At 41.5% G+C, this 20,781-nt stretch overlaps 1 protein-coding gene across 5 annotated transcripts in view; it reads left to right on the top strand.

The window, feature by feature from the left end:
- Positions 1-20,781, top strand: part of FAM171A1 (family with sequence similarity 171 member A1) — an 87,884-nt gene that overhangs the window by 40,807 nt on the left and 26,296 nt on the right. For 2 of the 5 annotated variants that reach the window (XM_084509969.1, XM_084509968.1), the window contains exons 2-3: positions 10,408-10,635; positions 16,251-16,343. In XM_084509969.1, coding sequence (XP_084366095.1) covers positions 10,408-10,635; positions 16,251-16,343 — 321 coding nt within the window. Of the gene's footprint in view, positions 1-2,277; positions 2,376-10,407; positions 10,663-16,250; positions 16,344-20,781 lie in introns of those variants that run through there. The other 3 variants (XM_084509971.1, XM_084509972.1, XM_084509970.1) reach the window with 3 other exon arrangements.

The raw sequence follows: 20,781 nt of genomic DNA on the forward strand, positions 1-20,781 counted from the left end.
TAAACGTTGTTTGGAACAGAAAAATCTTAAAAATTTGGATTTAGAATATATGTTTTTGAAGGACACCAAAGTTTCATTTTAGACAAGCTGGGGCCAATTAATCCTAGTGCCGTAGTGAGAAGAAAACCAAAAGAAGTCATGGCAACTGGCACGTAGTGAAGGCATGCTTTGTAGGGTTAGGAAGAATCAACAGCAGCCGTGTCCCCAGACAGCAGTGCCAGCTGTGGCTGTAGAGGCTTCTGAGAGCTCAGGAGAGGTTCTGAAAGCTGCACATTCCCCTTGAGAAAGTCTTCACAGCTCCATTCCTGACCTCTCTCTGTCGCTGTCACAAGCAGCCTGTGGTGCAGGTATGCAGTTTTTATTTGGGACTAACTCAGAATAAAGACCTGCAGCAACTGCTGGTGTCAAATACTGACCTACAGCGGGTCCAAACGAGTCCAGCGGCAGGCATCGCTCCAAAGCGGCCACGTAGGTGCAGTCCCTTGAGGAGGACTCTCAGGGTGGTATAGCTGCCCTGACCTAATTGCTGGGGAGCCAGGAGGGGTGGTCCTGCTTCGCCTTTCCTCCCTAGTGTTAGGCTTGGCCAGAAGACTCGGTGCCTCTCCGCCCCCACACCTGCCTGCTCTGTTGATCTTGGCACTCGCTTTGCTTCAGCAGTTCAGCGTGAACCTGGCAGCGAACAGTTCGTTTGGTTAGGCTGGTGCTTTGCTGGGTTAGTCCATGGGATCGGCGCGGTGAGGGGTTCAGCAGAGAGCAGAGCAACTCAAAAAAAAAAAAGAGCCAGAGCCTGGGCTGTGGAAGTGGGAGGGGAAGGGATGCTCCTGGGTTTGCCCAGGCTGTGTTGGAGCAGCTCGGATGCAGCCTGCAGAGCTCCAAGGAGCTAGGCTGGAGCATCAGGGTTTTTAACCATGTGCAGCTTCACCCCTGCTTAATTTGCCTGTCTGCCAGCTGGGGATAACCTCTTCAAGGAGTGAAGTGCATATAAATTGACTACTTAGTTACTTGAAAAAAGAGAGTGTGCAAGTGCCTAGATAAAATTTTAATGCAGGAATTTGCCTCTGTGTTTATGAGCTAACGTCGGTGGAGTGCTCAGGTGGAACTGGAAGGCGGCTCGCTCCGTCGGGGATGCAGAGAGGCACTTCAGCTGGGTTTGTTTGAATTGCTAGTGGCTTGTGAAAAACAAACAAACAAACAAACGTAAACCCTAAAAATACGCTTCCGAAATCACATCCAGCTCCGCTTTCACAACAGGTTTAGGAAATAAGTAGAGATTAAATCTGAAATTAATGTTACATGGAAATAAGCTAAAAGTGCTTGTCCCCTCCCTGACCTGTTACACGTACACAGGTTCAATTAAACATGAAATATATCTGCTATAAATTGCATTCATCAGATGCATACTGTTATTTATAGAATTAGGAAAAAGCTGTTCCAAGAAAACGGATCACAGCCATTCATGGATAAGCAAATACAAGCTTTCCCTTTCTGCCCTCCCCCAGGCTGGAGTGATGATGTAGTAGGTATAAAGCTGGCTTGAAATCCCTGTGAGCTGTGCAGCAGTTGAGCTCAGCGTGTTATCCTCGAAACGTCTCAGAGCTGATGTTGCAAAATCAGCTGTGGTCTTGTTTGAATCAGTGGAGAATCCTAATGCTGAGCAACTGAAAAATATCAGTGCATTAATGTTTCATTCCATGTTGATCTCCAAACAGAGTTTCAAAGGACTCTATTAGGAAAAAGAGAGGTTTTCATGCTGGGATTACTTTTTCATGTCTTGTAAAGAACACATTATGCGGGTGGCAGGCTAAAGCTTTGAAACCCAGCTTCCATCTGCACTGGCATGACAGTATCTTTATACAATCCCATGCCTAAAATCCAGGGTTTGGAAATGAAATTAGTTTGTGCCGTGCACGGTTCCTGTAGAGATCAAAGGCAGACCTGTTAATGCAACTATTGCTATTCATGAGTTTCATAGCTGTGTGAGTTTTGAGTTAATTATAAATGCTTGTTTAATCACTTAACAATAGGGTATCAGGATCTCATCTGGGCATTATGCATATAGCTCTCAATTTTTTTTTCTTTTTTTTTTCTTAAATTAAAGCATTTCCTATCTTTTTTTTTTTTTTTTTTTTTTTTTTTTATCCCAAGAAATGAATTTTAGTGGTAATACTCAAGGCTCTAGAAGGTGAGGATATGCAAATCCTCTTTCAAATGTTGGACACCTGTGTGATGAATGTCTTTATTTTATTACCCTTTAACTGCCCCTCCCTCCCCCCTGAGCACATGGTTGTGTAGGAGCCTGGTTGTCATTGGAGGTGGTATTGAAGTGCTTTAGTTCCTTTTGTGACACTTTTATTAAAATGTGTGCATTGCCAGTGGTAAGTAATGCATTTTGCGATAAACTAGTGTATTTATCGATTTTAATTTTTAAATGCTTTAGTAAACTTATTTTTTTAAAACCTGAAGAGACATTAGGGAACCTATCTGACCTTTCTATCACAGACTGCTGTGCTTTATTTGAATATTGAGTATTGAGTCCAGTTATTTTAATTAAACTCAACCATTTCAGTCCCCTGGAAATTAAATTCCTGTGCAGTAGAGGAACGAGCTGCGGTGCCAGCAATGCCTGAGGCACTTGTAGTGGCAAGGAATGTTAGATGAGAAATGCAGATGAATCAAACTGTGCTGCAGAGGACAAAAAAAGCCTCAGGTGGGACCTGAGAGAGCAGATTTCTTCACCACCTCAGATCCTGATTATCCAGTGCATCCACCAGACATCTCACAGAGGGGTCTGTCTGCACCAGCTACAAGATCGGCCTCTGCAGCTCCCATTGCATCAGATTTCTGCTGTTTCTGAAGAAGAACAAGGGGGGTTGGGGGTTGGGGACGGGATGACACACTCAGAAATCACAGTCAGTTGTGCATTTGGAGGAAAAAAAATGTCTTCCTGTCTTTTGAGGTGTGATAACTATAATTAAATCTCACACCACAAGAGCTCAGACCATGCAGAGGACTGTACTGATAGTCTTCCCCACAGCCTGTAAAGCAGAACAGGATTTAGCAAATTGATTGCAGTGCTAAAAAGAAGCCCCACAGACAATCATTTGGGCTAGCTTCATAAATGTTCTAGAATTAAACATTAATTTGATTAATTTCAAAATTATACAATAATTATAATCATGAAACATCTAGAAATAAAATTAGTGTTATTTTTTTTAAATAATAATAAAAAAATGATCTTCCCATTGGCTGTCAGCCGTAGTGAATCTGCCTTCTAGTAAGCAGTTCTCTTGTCAAATTATCTTCCAGCTAAGAAATTGCACCTAAATTTTGCTTAATTTTGGTGTGCAGCTGGTGGGTGATTCTGCATCTCTGTCAGCAAGAGTAAAAGCTCCTCAGCTGTCCTTCTCTATAGTCCCCTGTTGTGCAGTGACCCAGCCTTCTCTTGCAGTCTTTCTGAAGAGGTTGGGTTCTTAGATGGCCTTCAGACTGCTTTCTTCTCCCCTGGGTTGTTAGGTGGCTCTTCTCTGAACTCCTCTGTTTCCTAAATCCTTCCTGCAGTGGACAGAAGGAAGTAAGGATCTTTCTGCTGGATGCTGCTCTTCCGCAGAAGCAGGGACTGCAGCAGTCCTCCTAAGTTGTTCTAGGGCCCTTTTCCAGTGCACTGTTACTGAGGTGAGTTTAAAGCATATTTTGTCTAACCTGTCTTGTGTGCTACTGCTGCCTTCTCATACTTACCAAAGAGTCCTTCTGCTTAAAAACTTGCATGGTCTTCATTCCCTCATTTAGAGAAGGCGCCTCTCTGTATAAACACCTCCCACCCGTTTCAGAAGTGCACATCAAGATCTGTCAGCATCCCATGCTAATTCCATGCAGCAGCCCTTCAGCTTGTGAAGTTACCTATCGAGAGCCTCTGTCCAGGCAACAAACAGAAGCAGACCCTCTGCCTCCCATCCTCGGCATGGTCTGGCTCCACAGAAGTCAGTGGCAGACACTCACAATGGTGAAAGCTTGGGCACTCGTGCTAGAGGGGAAAGCTCTGCTGTGCTGCCATCTTCTCTCTGGTGACTCCTCTATGAGACTGCAGGGTTTGCTGTGCGAGGGGGTGCGTGTAGACTCACTTTCAGGTGACCACAATAATTAAGACCAGAGCCTGTGTGTTTCTGGAGGGATTTTACCCGCACATTTCCTTTTTCTCATATGGATGTGTTCTGGTACTATTTTGAAGTTTGTTTGTCAGTAGAGACTTCTTGATGCAATTCGTTAGAAAGATAAGATGTGAGTGCTTGGGTTGGCATCCATGGCTAGGGAATGTGGAACACTCCTTATTCTAGGAAAATGGTTTCCCTCAGATAAATTAAAATCCTATTGTTTGGCTGAGGGGGTGACCTTGCACACGGGCGAAAGGTTAAGAGGCAGAAAGGCTTATCCATTTGGCATGTAGGATTCAAAAACAGGCATGCTGCCAGTAAGCTCGAACTGCACAGAGAATGCAATTTTAAATAAAGTTCCTAGTGGCATTTTTTTAAATGAGCAGGAAGTTTTCTTTCTCTAATCAAAACCTAGATAATTTAAATATCTCTTTCTTTGGTAATATCCTGACATTGTCCACGGATAGGGGACCCCCAGAGGAAAAGATAAGTGGTAACGGCTGCCTGTGTCAGCCTGCTCCCAAAAGAGATCATCTGTCCAGCAGACGTCAGAGGGAGTCTGCCTGACAGAGGGGTGTGTGCACAGCAACCAAATTGCAAGATTGGGACCTAAATAAGATTGTAATCTTTGATTCCCAAATGCTGTCATCGCTTTTCTCTGTTTATTTCAGTATGTGACATCTGACAGTGTGCCATCACTAAAAGCACTCGGGATTTTTCTTCCTATATAGTGTTACTGGCTTATTTGAAAAACAACAGCAACAACAATGAAAAACAGTGTTTTTCACTTTTTTGGAGTTTGTTTATAGTATCAGTTCAGTTCTTTCCCAAACTGGGAGTTCACAGTGATCTAAAGAGGGTTTGGGGGTCCAAGAAGTGGGATTGCAACTGCAGAAACAGTTGCCTTAAGGTTGCTTGTATTTCAGAGGAGGCAGCGTGGTTCATAGAGCAGATGGCACAGGAAGGATTGCTCAGAGAAAGTTTAGACTTAGTAAAATCTAAAAAATCAGATTAAGTAGACAGATGGGCTTCTGGATTTGGAATGCTAGCATGTAAGGGGTTTTTAGGTCTTTTTTTATTTCACTTTCCCAAATGATAACCTTGGAGATGCTGGTTTTCTTTATATAGCTGACAATCGATTTGGAACTAGAAAACTGGGAGTTACTCTTAAGCAGCTGTTTTCACTGTAACTAGTACTTTTGGTTTGCTCTCATTTGAAAAACAAATAAGATGTGATTGCTGAAGGAAGACAAAGGAATATAAATATAAGAAAATAAATTTAGGTTAGAGTTTCTTGCTTGACCATACAGATACAGCAGCCTTGATCTCTTAATGGAATTTAACCCTGTATTTGCTGTATTCCCACTTAACTGCTATTCCAACTTTGCTTTGGGATTCTAGAAGGCAGGGTTGCAGGGTTTTCCAGGTGCCTTACATTTTTTTTAATGACTTTAAGTGGCCCATCCTGGCTGCACTGTTAGGCAGGGGCAGACATTCTTCTTGCCCACCCAGACAGGGTATCTTCACTAGCAGCCTACCTCCTGGAAATAAGCAGTTAACATGACTAGCTCTTGCCTTGGACATGAAACACTGCTGTAAGAACATGATGGTAGGACACGCGTGCGTTGCAGGTGCAGATTACTCTGGCTCTACCTGTGTGAGCCTGAGTGGCCCTGAGAGCCAACAGGGAACCATGTGCATGCTCAGGTCCAAAAGAGCTGGATTCACTGGTCAGGAGCCACGTATGTTGGGCAGAGCTATCAGCTCAGGCATAGCCCGTTGTGAATGTGGCTGGCCTGTCTCAGGGCATGAGCGCGGTCAGAATTCATCAGTATGATGAATTCTTACCTCTTACCTCAGCTGCCTCTACTTGGCTGCATGGAGAAGAACCACCAGTACCACTGCACTTGCTTCCTTCCTTCAAGACCTTGCTACTAGCAAAAAGCAAAGCTCTTTCAAAACCTGGGAGAAGAATAATCCAGCTTTAGTAAATAATAGAAAGCACAACACTATCACAATTCTTTCCCACTAGTCCACTCTTGTGAGACTCGTCTTGCAGCCCTGCACTCAGCTCTGGGGCCGGTAGCATAAGAAAGACCTGTTAAAGCAGGTCCAGAGGAGGGCCAAGAAGGTGATTAAAGGGCTGAAGCACCGCTCCTGTGAAGACAGGCTGAGGGAGCTGGGGTTGTCCAGCCTGGAAAAGAGAAGGCTCTGGGGAGATCTCATTGCGGCCTTCCAGTACCTTAAGGGGGCCTACAGGAAAGCTGGGGAGGGACTCTTTGTCAGGGATTGTAGTGATAGGAAAGGGGGAATGGCTTTAAAGTAAAAGTTGTTAGATTTAGATTAGATATTAGGAAGAAATTCTTCACTCATAGGGTGGTGAGGCCCTGGCACAGGCTGCCCAGAGAAGCTGTGGATGCCCCATCCCTGGAGATGTTCAAGGCCAGGCTGGATGGGGCTTTGGGCAACCTGGTCTGGTGGGAGGTGTCCGTGCCCATGGCAGGGGGTTGGAACTGGGTGATCTTTAATTTCTCTTCCAACCCAAACCATTCTGTGATTCTACAATGCTGTGGCAGAATGAAGCTCGCTCTTATAAGCAGTTCACGTTCTCTGAGTTCATCTTCCATGGTGATTTCAGATCCCTGCCTCCATTGTGTTTCTTGCTTCCTGTACGTGTCCTTCTCTGAGTCCATGTGTCTTTAATTCTGTCAGAGCTCCTTGCGGTGGTATTCTGTAAAACTCAAGAATAATGTATGCTTTATCCCCACTGTTTTGTTGAGAGCACCAGCTGAAAAGTTTGCCAGATATTTTGAAGGACTTTATTCCTTAGCTAATAATGAGTCCTCTAAGCAGCTTTTTAAAATTAAATACTTCTTTTAGTATAGCTAAAGTTTCAGTCTAAGACCTCCATACTAATTTGAGGTCAGACTGATCATAGATCATTTGCTGTCCTTATTCTGTTTGCTTCTTTCCCTTTTTCATGCCTCCTGTTCTTTAAGAAAAAGTGCCTGAATATCTCATCCCAGTTCTGAAGCTTACTGTATAGTTGTAAGTTTTCGTGGTAATCCTGCTTTATAGATTGTTCTTATCACTGCCTCTGTTTGAAAGAGGCTTTTCTTCAACAATTTATTTCCAGTTTAAAGCTTGTGGTCATGCTATTGCTGTGGAAATTAGTGTGATAATGCAGGTTCTGTGTTCATGACTTCACTGCTGCATTAGATAAGAAGAAAAAGTAGCTGCTGTGTGGGAGAAAGCCCTGATTTAAGCACGTTGTGTACATTTCACACGTATGTCAGTGAAGATAATACATGAAAAGAATGTAGAGTTGTTCAAGCTGCTAGGATTTTCTCTGTCTTCTTAGGGAAAAAAAATATTAAAAAAAAAAAAAGAGGAGGATAAATAGCCCCAGAGATCTAGTGGCAGTTCCAGTCATTTGCCTTTCAAGACGTCAGTCGTCCAGCTTGGGTTATGGCCTTCATCATTTCAGTTTGGAAAGAGCATTTTGGAGACCCTCATGAGATGGATGCAGGAGCTACAGGGTGAGGAATAAATGGATTTCTTCCTAGAGATACCCATGGCTAGCTCTCTTGTCTGAGAGAGTGAGGTGGATTTATGTGCACGGGTAAATTTGTGTATTAATCTGTCTTCATCACTTGATCAATTTTAGTATTATTCTCTGTCCCAGAATTTTGCGTGTCTATAAGGAATTAAATAGGCTTAATACTTACATTATTTTCTAGTTTTCCTTCCTGATTACTATTTAATATTCCAGAGCTCATTGGTTCTTTGTTAGTATGACTGGTTTAGAAAAGGCTAACTTACATGTTAGTGATACTGTTAACCACAGCATTCAGCTCGTCTTCTTTCCTTGCTTTTGTTTTAATGCATGACCCATTATTCTTAGCCACATCTGTTCTTCAACATTGTTTGCTAGGCAGTTCAAAGTGGGAAACATTAACAGCGTAGCTATCTGGCTTTAGATCTATGTTGTCCCTGCACATTCAGAAAATAAAAACTTATATTGCTCTTTGTCCTAACATTTGTAAATACATGCACAGTTTGTAAATGCGTAAATACATATTCATTTCTCCTTTGATGAACACGGCTTCCTTTCATATGCACAAGATTTCACAAGTTACTTGTTAGGCAAAGCAAGGTTTCAAAGGACGCGTTCTATACGTGTGCACCAGAGTGTATGTATGCTGTTTTTTCAATATATGTTGTTTTCTTTCACTACTAAATGCAAAACTGGGAACAAGTCCAGAATCTTTAATAGCTAGAATGTATTTCATGCTGATCCCCTCCAAATTGGCATTTTTCGTTGCCAAGTTCTAAAGCGAGGGCTGTGATGATGATGAATTTCTCTAATGGGATTTTTGTTCAGGGCTGCCTGATACTTATATTTTTGTGCTCTGGGATTCAGACAGAAGGTCTCTGCTTATAAAAGGGCCCAATATCTTTCTAGCTGAAATGCCCTTAGGAAATAGGTGCTGATATTTTGAGGGGTTGTATTAGATCATGATACCCTTTTGTAAATTTTATATTGTCATGATGTTTCTTAGCTTACTCAGTTGTGTCATTTCACTACTGAAATTCACAACAGATTTTGTTAAGCTCTTTGTTGTTCTTCTTGGTGTTACGTCCTGGTGGTTCAGTGCTTATATATATGAAAATAATTTCATTAATTTCCTAATAGGCTATATTAATATAATAGAACTGTATCCCCAGCTCTGTTCCATAGAAACTAATGTGTTGTTTTTAAATACATATGAAAATGAGGTCACGCTCTCTTTTCTGGGCAGCACATGAAGAAATGAGTTGCACATGGAGTATGAGCATCTTGCTTGTTAGTGGCTGCATTTCCCTGACATAAAAAGGGATTTTGCAAAACATTGTCTACCACCTTGTGGAAAGAACTAAGCCAAGGGAGGGGAGTTCATGCAAGAATAAGAGAATCTCCAAAGGTGAAGGCAAGAACAAGAGAAATATGAGAATGGGAGAGAAGAGAAAAAGGAGGTAGGTTCTCATTTAGGAGAATGAAGGGACCATGAAGGAAAAAATCCAAGGAGTGGTTTGGTTGAGGCATTGGACTGCTGCCGGGTCTTTTCAGCGCAGCATTGCATTTAAGTCATAGCTATTGAAGAAAGGCAACAGCTGCTACTTCAGAGCATGAGGCAGAGGAACTATTGTGGGGACAGAAAAATATCATCGATACAGAGGCATGCCTTTCCGAGGGACTGTCTTGCACAAGCCACTCTGCTTTATGTAACAAAAGGCTTGTGACACGATGCATGGTTTAGTCATAGGAGTGGACAAATATTGCACATCTGGAAACATTTAAACAAGTAATTAGTTTCTGGAAAAAGGGCACATTACTCAAGTAAGCTGTAGTCCATTGTGTTGGCTTCTGACTATGTGTCTGCAATATGTATGATTCTCCTACTGGCTTAACAATCGCTTTTCCACTGCTTACACTCAGCGGTTGTGTATGGGGAGGGGTAATTCACTTGTTTTGGGGAGGGGTAATTCACTTGTGTTGGGAGTGACAAGCAGATAGCACTAGGTGCTGTGACATTTTGGCCCCTTTGGAAAAAGGGCAAGTGAACAGGGAGCCGGGGAGGGGAAGGTGTTTCTCTCTTGTTCACCGCTAGCACTCAGCATCCTACCTGGTCATGCCCTGCTTTGAGGGCAAGGATCTGATCCTGTGAGGTTTCACTGACCTGGATAGATGTCGTCAGAGCAGTCTAGTGCCACCTGGGGCAGCCTTTCCTACCAGGATTCAAGATCTCTGGCTGTATCACAGCCCACTTTATTCCTAGGCTCCCCTAGGAATACAGAGGGGTGCCGCACCATCTGTGCCTAATCTATGATATTAGATAGCATGTGTGTACAGAATTATGAAGCTACAATGAGACTGATGTGTTGCCCATCAATTGAATGTTGCCTGCCACTGGTGATGTGCTGCCCAGCTGCATAGGAGGGATGTACATGCCTCCGCAGGTAGGGCTAGCCAGTTGGGCAGTAATTCGGGGCCAGAGCACGTGGTCTGCCTTGTGACAAGCTGCAGCATCCCGCACGAAAGAGCAGCCACCTGAAATGGTGAATGGCAGGCCAGGAAAGCAGGTCATACCTGGCACCAATGTGTCCGAGGTCTCTGAGCCCTGTGTCTTCATGGTCGTTGGTGTGCTGGTGCTTTCTGACTGCTGCCTCCTGCAGAAGCTTTTCCAGTGATAATCACTGTGGTTGTTTGTCATTGCAGAAGTAACGCTGAAGGTCCATGTAAGCGATGCCAGCACACATCAGCCAGTAACTGAAGCCTTCATTGAGATTTTTACCAACCAGATCTCCATTGCATCTGGAACCTCAGGAGCAGATGGCACTGCCTTCCTCAAGTTTCAGTATAAGTTGGGCAATCAGCTGATAGTGACTGCTAGTAAACATGCATATGTGCCAAATTCTGCACCATGGAAACCTGTAAGATTGCCTGGTAAGAGACCTTTATTTTTGTTCTGAGGTAAGATTTTGCGTCTAAAGGAAGTTACACAATATGATTTATATGATATATTTTAATGCTTGCAATCCTGGGTGGGAGGAAGAACATCTGTGCGTTTCAGAAGTGCAAGGTTCCTTCCTCAGCTAAGCTGTGGCATCAGGGCTGCGCAGAGATTCGCTCTGCTCCTGCCTGTCCTTGATACAGTGCTGTGTCAGTTTTCAAACAACTGTTGGTACTCTTACAGCTCCACAGAACAGACAGATCTACTCCAGATCTTTTTCTTAATAGGAACTCTGTTTTCAAATGCTCTCTTTCAGCATCTGTGATATACTAGTTCTTTTCTCTCCTGAGGTATAGCAACCAACTGTTGCATTATAGGCCAGCCCTGGCCTTCCAGTTCTTGGCCATGTCTCATAGGACAGTCTAAATCTGCAGTTGTTATCCAGTTGTAAAGACTTTCTAACATAATTAGCACGGTTAGTTTCTTCAAAAGGCAAACAATTACAGTAATAATACTTGCATGCTATTTCTTATCTGAATGCTTCAAAATTTTGTGGAAAATAGGAGCTGTTACATTAGTGGTACAGGAGGGGAAACTGAGTCCTGAAGTGTACTTCTGTACTGCTAAACCAAACAGGTCAAGGGTGCCTTTTTGACCTTGAAACATGACAACTAGATGAAGGTCACATCAGCTTTCATCTGCCTTTCCTCTAATCCCCAATCACAATTAGGGTCCAAGCAGTTTGGGAGTGGTCTCAGACCTGTGTTACATCCAAAGCATACCTGGGCATCACCTTGGATTTGGTAATTAGCCCAGGTCAATTCCATGCCAAGTGCTAAATGCAATAATATTTAAAATAGCATAAGGCACAGGGCAGTGTTCGGTCCCATGCTCTGACTCTGCTTTATTTATTAATATCAACACAGTGAGTGGGAACATGTGTCTTGCCTCAAGTTCAAGCAGCAAATCTGTGTTTGGACTGGGTAAACAGTTCGAATTTCTTCAAACCCAGAATTATGCTCTACGTATTTCAACATGCCGCTTACTTGTCTGCGTTTGCTTGCTTCAGAAAAGATAGACTGACTTCTTCCATGTTTCCACTACCGTGCTCTGCTATGTTCTCTGTCTGCTTAATGAACCTATAGGGAAGAGCAAGGCTGTTAGGAGTATAATGAACGAATAAGAAGCAACTGGAATGAGTTGCAGCACAGAAGGTTTCAAGTAAATAAAAGGAAGCAATTCTGTACAGCAACAGCAGCTGAAGTTTTGAACAGGTTGCCCAGAAAGGTTGTGTTATCTCCATCTTTTAAGATATTCTGAACTGAACTGGACAACCCCATGCATGGCTGAAGCAGGTGACCTCCAGAGCTCCCTCCTGACCTTAATTATGCTATGATTGTAGCTAGAAACTTCCTTGATTTTTTTTTTCTATTTAAATATGCTGAAGTGCAGCTTCCTCAGCATACTTAACATACTTCCTTAAGATACAATCATAAATGATTAGAGCATGCATTAACCTTTCCTTGCCCTGTGTCTCCTATATTTCCTACTCACACCCTAGATCTTTTGAATGCTGTGTATTCTTCCATGGGCCCGGAGTTTGTTCAGTTCGGGTTTTTTGTTTGTTGCTTTCTCTTAAATATTGATTTTGAGGGAAGGGAATTAAATATGGTAGTATTGTTTTGGTGAGTCATTGAAGTTTAAAGAGCAGTAATTCTATACGGTTTCCACAAAATCTTTCTATCTACAGCTGAAATCTGAGCTTTACTCAGAAAACAGATTCCTTTCACCTTTAATCTTCTCCATTGAAATTGGTAGATCATTTCCTATTGATTTAGTTGGGAGTAGAATCCTTTCTTTTGCTTTCCCTGCTGTGAACTTAATCCTTTCTTTGATTAAAGAAACAACAAGTTACAACTTGATCCATCTCATGTAGATTTAACAGGTTTGTTCTTTGAATTACTCCTTAAAAGGGCCCTGACACAATAATTCAGACCAAAATACTTAGGCTGTTATTTTTGTGTTCGGCTCCAATGCCTGTTGTTAAAATACTTACAAAGATCCATTTGTATTTAAATGCCCCCCTTGTGATGCTTGTAACCAGCACAATGTAGAAGTTTTGAAAACTATGAGAGTTTTCTTGTTGCCTTTGGTTTTAATCTGAGTTGAATGATGGGGAATAGGCAGCATATTTAGATCTTGTTTCTGCAGTGTACACCCTTACAGCAGGATCTTAATTTCCTCATGAAAATGAAAATCTTTCATTTCTTCATGAAAATGCCATTTAACAGTATTAGTATTTGTCATTCCACAGACCAGATATACCATTCTGAGCAGAGTTCCACCCATGCCAGTGGTTTAAACTCACATGCCATTCTGTATGCTGTGGTAAAGGAGATATGGACAGGTTATTTCCACCACCTCAATATGGAAATGACAACCACAAGCAGGAGTAGCTTTGAAAGCTGTAGGCTGATAATGTTGAAAGCACTGTAACAAGCCTTTGCTGAGGGGTCAGGATTCTTCCATCAGAGGCAATATGCATTAGTTGTAACGTTATGCTGAAAGGCTGTGCAGCCACTGATCTCGTGATATTATTGTAGTAGCTTTAAGAATCAAACATTGAGGATTTTCTGTTCTCATAATTCAGCAGAAATCAACTTTTCTCATATCAACCAAAATGATTACTAGCTCTTTACCACTTAAGCAGGAGGATTATTTATTTACATAGTGATAAATGGCAGGAGGAAAAGATTAAGATCTTTTTCCATTAAACTATTTATCAGCAGAGCCATGACTCCAATTATTAACAGTTCATTAATTTAACATCACTTGACTTGTTGAAGTGTTCATGATGCTTCCATGTGTACTCATCTATTTGTTCTTGGCTACACATAGATTTTGCTTTGAAAATAGTTTGAAAGCAAATAAAATTGCAACTGTTATTCCATATTCAGGACATTTAGGGGAGAGTGATGTTACTGAGAAGCCCAGTTCAGACTGGGTGGTAACATCAGCCAAAGGAAACCATGGGGAAGGATGGTTCTAGGAGCAGTTCTAGGAGCCTGCTGGGTTTCTGGTGGGGAAGATCTCACCTGGGAAGCAGTGGCTCTGCAGAAGACATGAGACATGGTAGGTCAGTGGTTGAGAACAAGCTCATGATGCAGCACTGCAACAACAGGGAATAATCTGTAAAATGAGGAAAAACAAAATCTGAGAAGACTGGGTGTACCATCTCAGCACTTCTTGGTATGGCCGCTCTGAGAAATGTGTGTCTACATGTAGTTCTGGATCTGCAATTCAAGAAGAAAGTTTAAAACTGCAGGGGTATATAGAATGATTAAGCCATATAAATATGGCTTACAGGGAAACACTTGCTTACAGGGAATAATGGAGTAATTTGATCATAGTCCATCAATGCCTGCATAGAAATGAGTAAGAAATCTTCTGTCTAGTGGACTTGTGTTGTAAAGATGATTAATAAATTTCAACAGGTAGAAAGACAGTTTAACAGCCATCGTAATTTGTTCCTAGAATGCTGATGTTGTGGTGTATCCTTCACCACTGGACACCTTTAAAGGAAAACTGGATTGCTTTTCTACAATGTATTTTCTAGTTTAAGCACAGCAATTGGATCTGAAGCAGTAATTAATTCAGAGAAGGCTGGAGTAAGACTAGATCTTGAAAACATTAATTTTATTTTTTTTTTAAGTACAATATGCAGCCTTCCTCTTACTTCAAACACCTGTATTAGAGTTAGAATAGTTCAGTTGGAAGGGAACTTCAAAGAACATCAAGTCCAACTTGCTGACCCCTTCAGGGCTGGCCACAAGATGAAGCATGTCACCGAGGACGTTGTCCAAACGTCCCTTGAGCACATACAGGCACGGGGCACCATCTGCCTCTCAAGGAAGCCCATCCTGGTGTGTGACCACCCTCATGGCACTGACATTTCTCCTCACACCCAGCCTGGCCTTCCTCTGGCACAGCTCTGTGCCCTTCCTGCACCCTGCCATCGCTCACCAGGGAGCAGAGGCCAGCATCTTTCTCTGTGCTTCCCCTCCTCTGCAGGCTGTCCAGAGCCATGAGGCCACCTCTTGGCATCCTCTTCTCCACACCAGACAGCCCAGGTGTCCCCAGCCTCTCCTCACAGCACAGGCCTTCCAGCCCTCTTACAGCCTTGGTGCCCTCCTCTGGATGCTATCAAGGCCCTGAACATCTTTTTATATTGTGAACTACACACAATATTCAAGGTGGGGCAGCACCAACACTCAAATGCAGCAGGAGGGAGGATCACCTCTTCTGGCCGGCTGGCTGTGCTATGCTCAGGGCACCCCAAAATGGGGTTTGCCCTCCTGGCTGCCAGGGCATGCTGCTGGCTCTCGCTGTGCCTGCTGTCACCGGCACCCCCAGGTCCCTTTCTGCTGAGTGGCTCCCAGCCACTCGTCACCCAGCCTGGGCCTGGCATTGCTCCATCAGCTGCAGCACCGGGCTTTTACCCTTGTTGTATTCCATGCCACTGATCTCTTGTATAAAGCAATGCATGTTAATTGAGAGGAAATTTAAAAACCGTCAGAAAATTTGAAGGCCTTGTGCTTCTATTAATCAGTTCTGGAAATGTTTTCATTAGCTGGTGCTCAATTCAAAGTGGACCAAGCACATTCCCGGTGCAGATGCAGGATAGTGCCCAGGTATCAAAAATGCCTACTCTGCATTAACTTCCTGCTCTCCTTCTGCCCTTGAAAGCCATGCATGAAGTGCGGGCAGATATAACTCCTGCTCTTTTCATGGGTGCATATTTTGATGGATGCAGGAATCAGGTGTTCTCAGTAGCTAATTCTGTGTGTATTTCTGGTCTGCTGGGTCTGAAAAGTTTGGCATGATATTATGTCATATTTTTACTTTCCAGATATGTATGCATATCCTCCCAACACCCACACCTACCCATCCCCTTTAAGGAATGTGTGTGCCCAGTGGCAGAGGAGGCCTTTCAACACAGACTTCTTGCAATAAAGCCATTTATTTGTCCTCTTCCATACCACATGATAGATTAACACTAGTTCTGCTATATGTAGAGGTTCTATAGTGTAGGTGGTGTCTCAGTAAGGACATGCTGTATTTTAAAGCAAATTATTCAGGCTTATTCACCATACTTTGCATTTCTGTATGACTTTTTATGTAAGCATCTCAAAAGTATAAGTTTCATTAAAATCTTTCTGAGGTAAGAAGTGTAACCATTTCACATCAGAAATAATTCAGCCAGACTTGAGTTAGTGTTTCACTCATCTTTATGTAATGACAAGTCTTTCTGTGGAGCTGGGAACTATAACCTGAAACCCTGCTTTCCACTGTACCCTTCTGTACTCGGACCTACTGTGCATGGCTTTATCGGGAATCAAAGTGTAGAACATACTGTTTAGTTCAATAATAATTACCCTGGCAATTTAATTATTTGGTTTAGAAAATGCATGTGATTTCTCTCCCATATATAATATGATTTTAATAGCGTTGGTTGCCTGTATTTGCAAAAATAAAGAAGTTCTGTTGTTGTTGGGTTATGTTTCTGAGCATTCGAGTATATCCCACTTAAACCAATTATCTTCTACAGTATTCTCTTCACTGAGTCTTGGCCTTCTTCCTGAACGCTCAGCTACTCTAATGGTCTATGATGATGTAGTCCAAATAGTCTCAGGATTTCAAGGTAAGCTGATTTTTGGAAATTGGAATTGAAACTTAAATGATATTTCAAACAAAAAAAAAAACCTGCCAGCCTCATACATTCTGAACTCTATAGTGTGGGTGAGACTAGTATTTCGTATGGGATTCTTGTGAGTTCCCTACAGAATGTTCCTCTCTGGAATGGTTTTACTGAATCGATTAATAGTGAAATTCATCCCTAACTGCTGTGACTAGGGAATCCAAGTTACTTGGTAATAAACAAGTTTGAACTTTAGTGTGCCATTTGAGAGCTAGAGATTAAATTTCTTTTGCTGTCTGTTAGATGTTAGATCATCTAACCTCCTCTGATCATCCTACAGTACATGTTTTCTGATGTTCTTACTATCTAAGAATTTTCTCTAATTTTTTCTTGCCTCCTACTGTGAATGCTAGAAGCATTGAAAAATTGAAAATGCCTCATATGATTGATAATATATAAACTTGCTTTTCTTAATTAATTCCTCTGGACCACTTAGCAGACTGCCTGCAAGCCCACATACTACAGTGAAACCCACTGTATTAGAAGAATAAAACCTAGATTCCCTTTTCATAAGGCAAAACACAAAAGTAAAAGAAGCTGTAATATCAGCCCAATGAATATGCTGTATTTTCTGAACTGCACAGCAGAAAATCAACATGTTCATCTAGCAGGGATCTGACCTAACTTAGCCCGGCTGATCTGATATGCTGAGGTAAGTCTGCTAACAAAAGAACAGAACTTCCTAAAGATACCTCAGTGAGACAAAACAAAGGGTCATCCTTCCTGTGAGCACTCTGTACATAAACTCTGTCCTATTCACATCCATTATGAATACCATCATTTTAAACTCTAGCAAATAATAATAAACAGGGGAATAGTACCTTCAATAATACTGCAAGATAACCTTGTTTTATCCGAGGGAATATAATTCAATTATGCCTTCCTAACATCTTTTTTTATGGTTAGAAACCATCCAGACACAATAGGCTTTTCATTAATGAGAGCACTAGATAGGACTGAAGCTGGAAAAGCACTAAACAAATTAGATAGCTGATGGAACGCTCAGAAGGAGCTAGAGAACAACACAGCTGTGGTACATAAATTCTGCAGCTTGAGAGCTGACATTAGATAATGGGGTAAATTAGATGGACAGTGGACTGTGTTAAATCACAAGGGATTCCATAGGACAAAACACAAAACACTGTTTACCAACAGTATTCTTCTAACATTATAGAGTAAATACTCGTATTCTTATGCAAATGGCTACTATTACACAATTCGCTTAAAATAAAAATATTCTTTTTTTTTTTTTTTTTTTACAGCTTCCTTTCTTAAAAAAAAATAAAAATAAACAGGGACACTTAAGGGCCAGGGAGACATTTAACTATCAGTGAGACTCTTAAATATTTTCTGTGTAATCTTGCTCCCTGGGTGAGTTGATCAAGGCTGTTCCAATATATTAGAATAAAGTAACTGATTCTGCTGGTATAGCAGAGAAAGAAAATAAAGAAAGAAAATGTTACCCAGAGTATTCTAAGAGTTTGAATTTGAACTCTTATTCTTGCACAGTAAAAACTATTTTATGGGACCAACCCACGCTCCTTTTCTTGGGAATTGTCCTGTGATGAAACCTAAATGAAAGACAGCCTAGACATTGTACCAGTGTTTGAATGGAACCTCTCTAATCATGATCCAAAATCCTTGTGACCTAGTTTTTCTCTGTTACTTCTCCAATTTATTTCCTAGTTACTTCAAGCTGCTGCAGAATAGTTGATCAGGAGTTACCTTAATGCAAAAACGAGAGCAAAACAGAACTTATTATACTAGGCACAGACTGGGAACACTGGTGTTTGAGGCGCCAAAGGAAAAGAAAGGCATGTCTAGTACAGTAAGTTACCAGTTGCTTTTGAATAATTAAGCAAGCAAGCAACTTCTTATGCAATTGAGAAGTTTGTCTGAGTAGATGCAGCCAACTTCATGTTCATGATAGTGTTACATCCATTGCTGCATCCTGTCAGTAACTGTGAGAGATAGAGCTTGCCAGCTCAGCCCCTAGGTCATTTAAGTTATTTAATAGCAGCACAGTGACGAGCTGAACTTCTGCATTCAGTGCACGGGAACTGTATCAGTACCCTTTGTCTTTCTTTGCCATACAGGCAATCAGAGCATGAACTGATTATATTTCAGATGTTACTTCACATAGATTGAAGCTAAACTGTTGGTGTGGTGCCACGTGTCACACATTCCTTGTGGCAGGAGGTGCCTTACAGGAACTCCTTGAGAAGTTCACTGGCAAATGGAAAATGACAGCATGTAAATCACAGTTGGTATGTTGACAAGAGGATGCCTAAAGAAGATAAGATTGGTGCTAAAAGCCCTTTCCCTTATGGCACTCACCAAAATGGAGAGAGCTCACGTGCCAATTTTATAGTAAAGTGTATTGGTTTTAATTTTGTTTTTATAAGTTAATTCCCATGAGCATCCCCAATGGGGAGAAAGGGACATTCCTGGACAGAGAGGGAGGACAGCTTGTGGCAGCACAGCTTGAGGGGAAAGCAGCATTACTGACGTAAAGAAAACCCTACCTGGACACCCAGTCTTCACTGGGTGTGCATTCACTTTAATGCCCAAATTTCCAAGCATATCCTATTGAATTAAGCATCTGAGAGGTGAATGATTCTCTTCCTGTTTTAAGAGAGAGGAAGAGCAAGATGCAAAGGATGAGTAGCTTGCCTGAGGTCCTGGACTTGACCTCTTAAAAGGAAACCGGATTCCTTGGGGCATTTCAATATCAAGGATTTTGTTAATCTAGGATGTGAATTAAGTGGTTATTCTGTACCAATTATTTGTATTTATATGCACAGGCTAGCTACAAAGGAAGCTGTTCCTCAGTAGCTTCCGCCTTAAAATTTGCATCCAAATTTATTCCTGTGCAGGTTTCCTGTCAGTTTTGGGACTTAGCCATGGGAACATTTTGCGTTGTCTGTAGGGTTCAAGAAATTGAGGTTTCGTTTTTGAGTTTTTCTCCCTTTTTAGTTATGATTTGGCAGCTCATGGCTCTCTCAGTGCTACTAAATAATCCTTTTTTAATAGAAAACTCCAGAACCTACCCATAAATTGTTGTGGTAATGGATTCAACAACAGTTATTTTGTTGTTAATTCTTAATTACTTGGATCTTCAGAAATACAATGCCAATTCTTGGCAACTTGAATAATTCATCTTAATCAGATATTTAGTCAGCAGAAAATCCTACATTTTTACATTGAACTGATAGTGATAATCTTAATACTATTTTTATGGTTGTGGTTTTTGCTGTTTTGTTACTGTGGATGCTTATCCATATGGGACACATGAACCCACAGCAGTGCAGTCAGAGATTTGTGAGTGTTTGAACAGATGTGCCCCTGAGGAGCAGCAAATGATTACAATATTGTAAAGCACTAGGGAGGTAAGTCTTTCCCAAGTTCATTTCAGTCAATTTATTTAGTCTTTTATATTGTTTTCCATTTACACCTAGAAATTGGCTGAGAGAGATTTCTTCCCGTTTCACAGGTGTGTTGTTTAATGACTATCTTAAACATTTAAGAATACTGCTAGTCTTGAGATCCTGCTGTAAATACCTTAAAGTTTAAGGAATTTAAGGGGGAAAAAACAAACAAACAAACAGCTTATTCTTGCAGAATTACTAAAGAAATGACAGCTAAACAATGATCAGCTTTTTGAATACACTTGCCTGCCTATTTGACAATTTTTGTTGGCCAACACAAAGCTTGTTCTGTTTTCTCATAGCTAGAACTCCTGCTAGAAGGTAATTCAAGAAAAGATGCCAGCCTCCTGGTTAATGACATTGGCAGTTGTAACATTTAAGAGTTGAGTCAAGCTCTTTAATCTTTATCTCAGTGAAATGACACACAACCTGAAGCTGCTGCTTTTTTTAGGAAAAGAAGCAAAACTGTTTTGAGTTGTCATCCTTGAACCACATAGTCAAATACAAATGAAGGAAAGAACTGCTTGCCTCTTGATTTTAAGCTGTGGGGGGAGTGTGCAATGAGTATTCAACAAGAGCTCTGGGGAACACAATAGATTCTGATTTTAAAATTAATTTGCATGTAGCACACAAACTTGCAGATGGAGTCTTGCTGTGTGTTGCTAAACAGTATTAATGGTGAGCATCCATTGAAAAAGACTATTGACTCTGTAATCCAGGATTTAAATGAGAGATGAAATAGCACATGATACAGTCTTAAATCATGTTACAGTAAGACCCTTCAATTAACAGCTAGTGATCCTGAAAAAAATGCTAAAACTATACAAGACAGAGGAAAAAAGAAAAATTACATGCCAAATAATCTGGTTCTGTTTAGATGTGTACTTTGCATGGGAAAGTATGGAAACTGTTTTCACCTGAGCTTTGTCAAGTGAATCTTTTTATCCAGTGGT

This window comes from Aythya ferina (assembly GCF_964211825.1).
Source record: "Aythya ferina genome assembly, chromosome: 2".
NCBI lineage: Eukaryota > Metazoa > Chordata > Aves > Anseriformes > Anatidae > Aythya > Aythya ferina.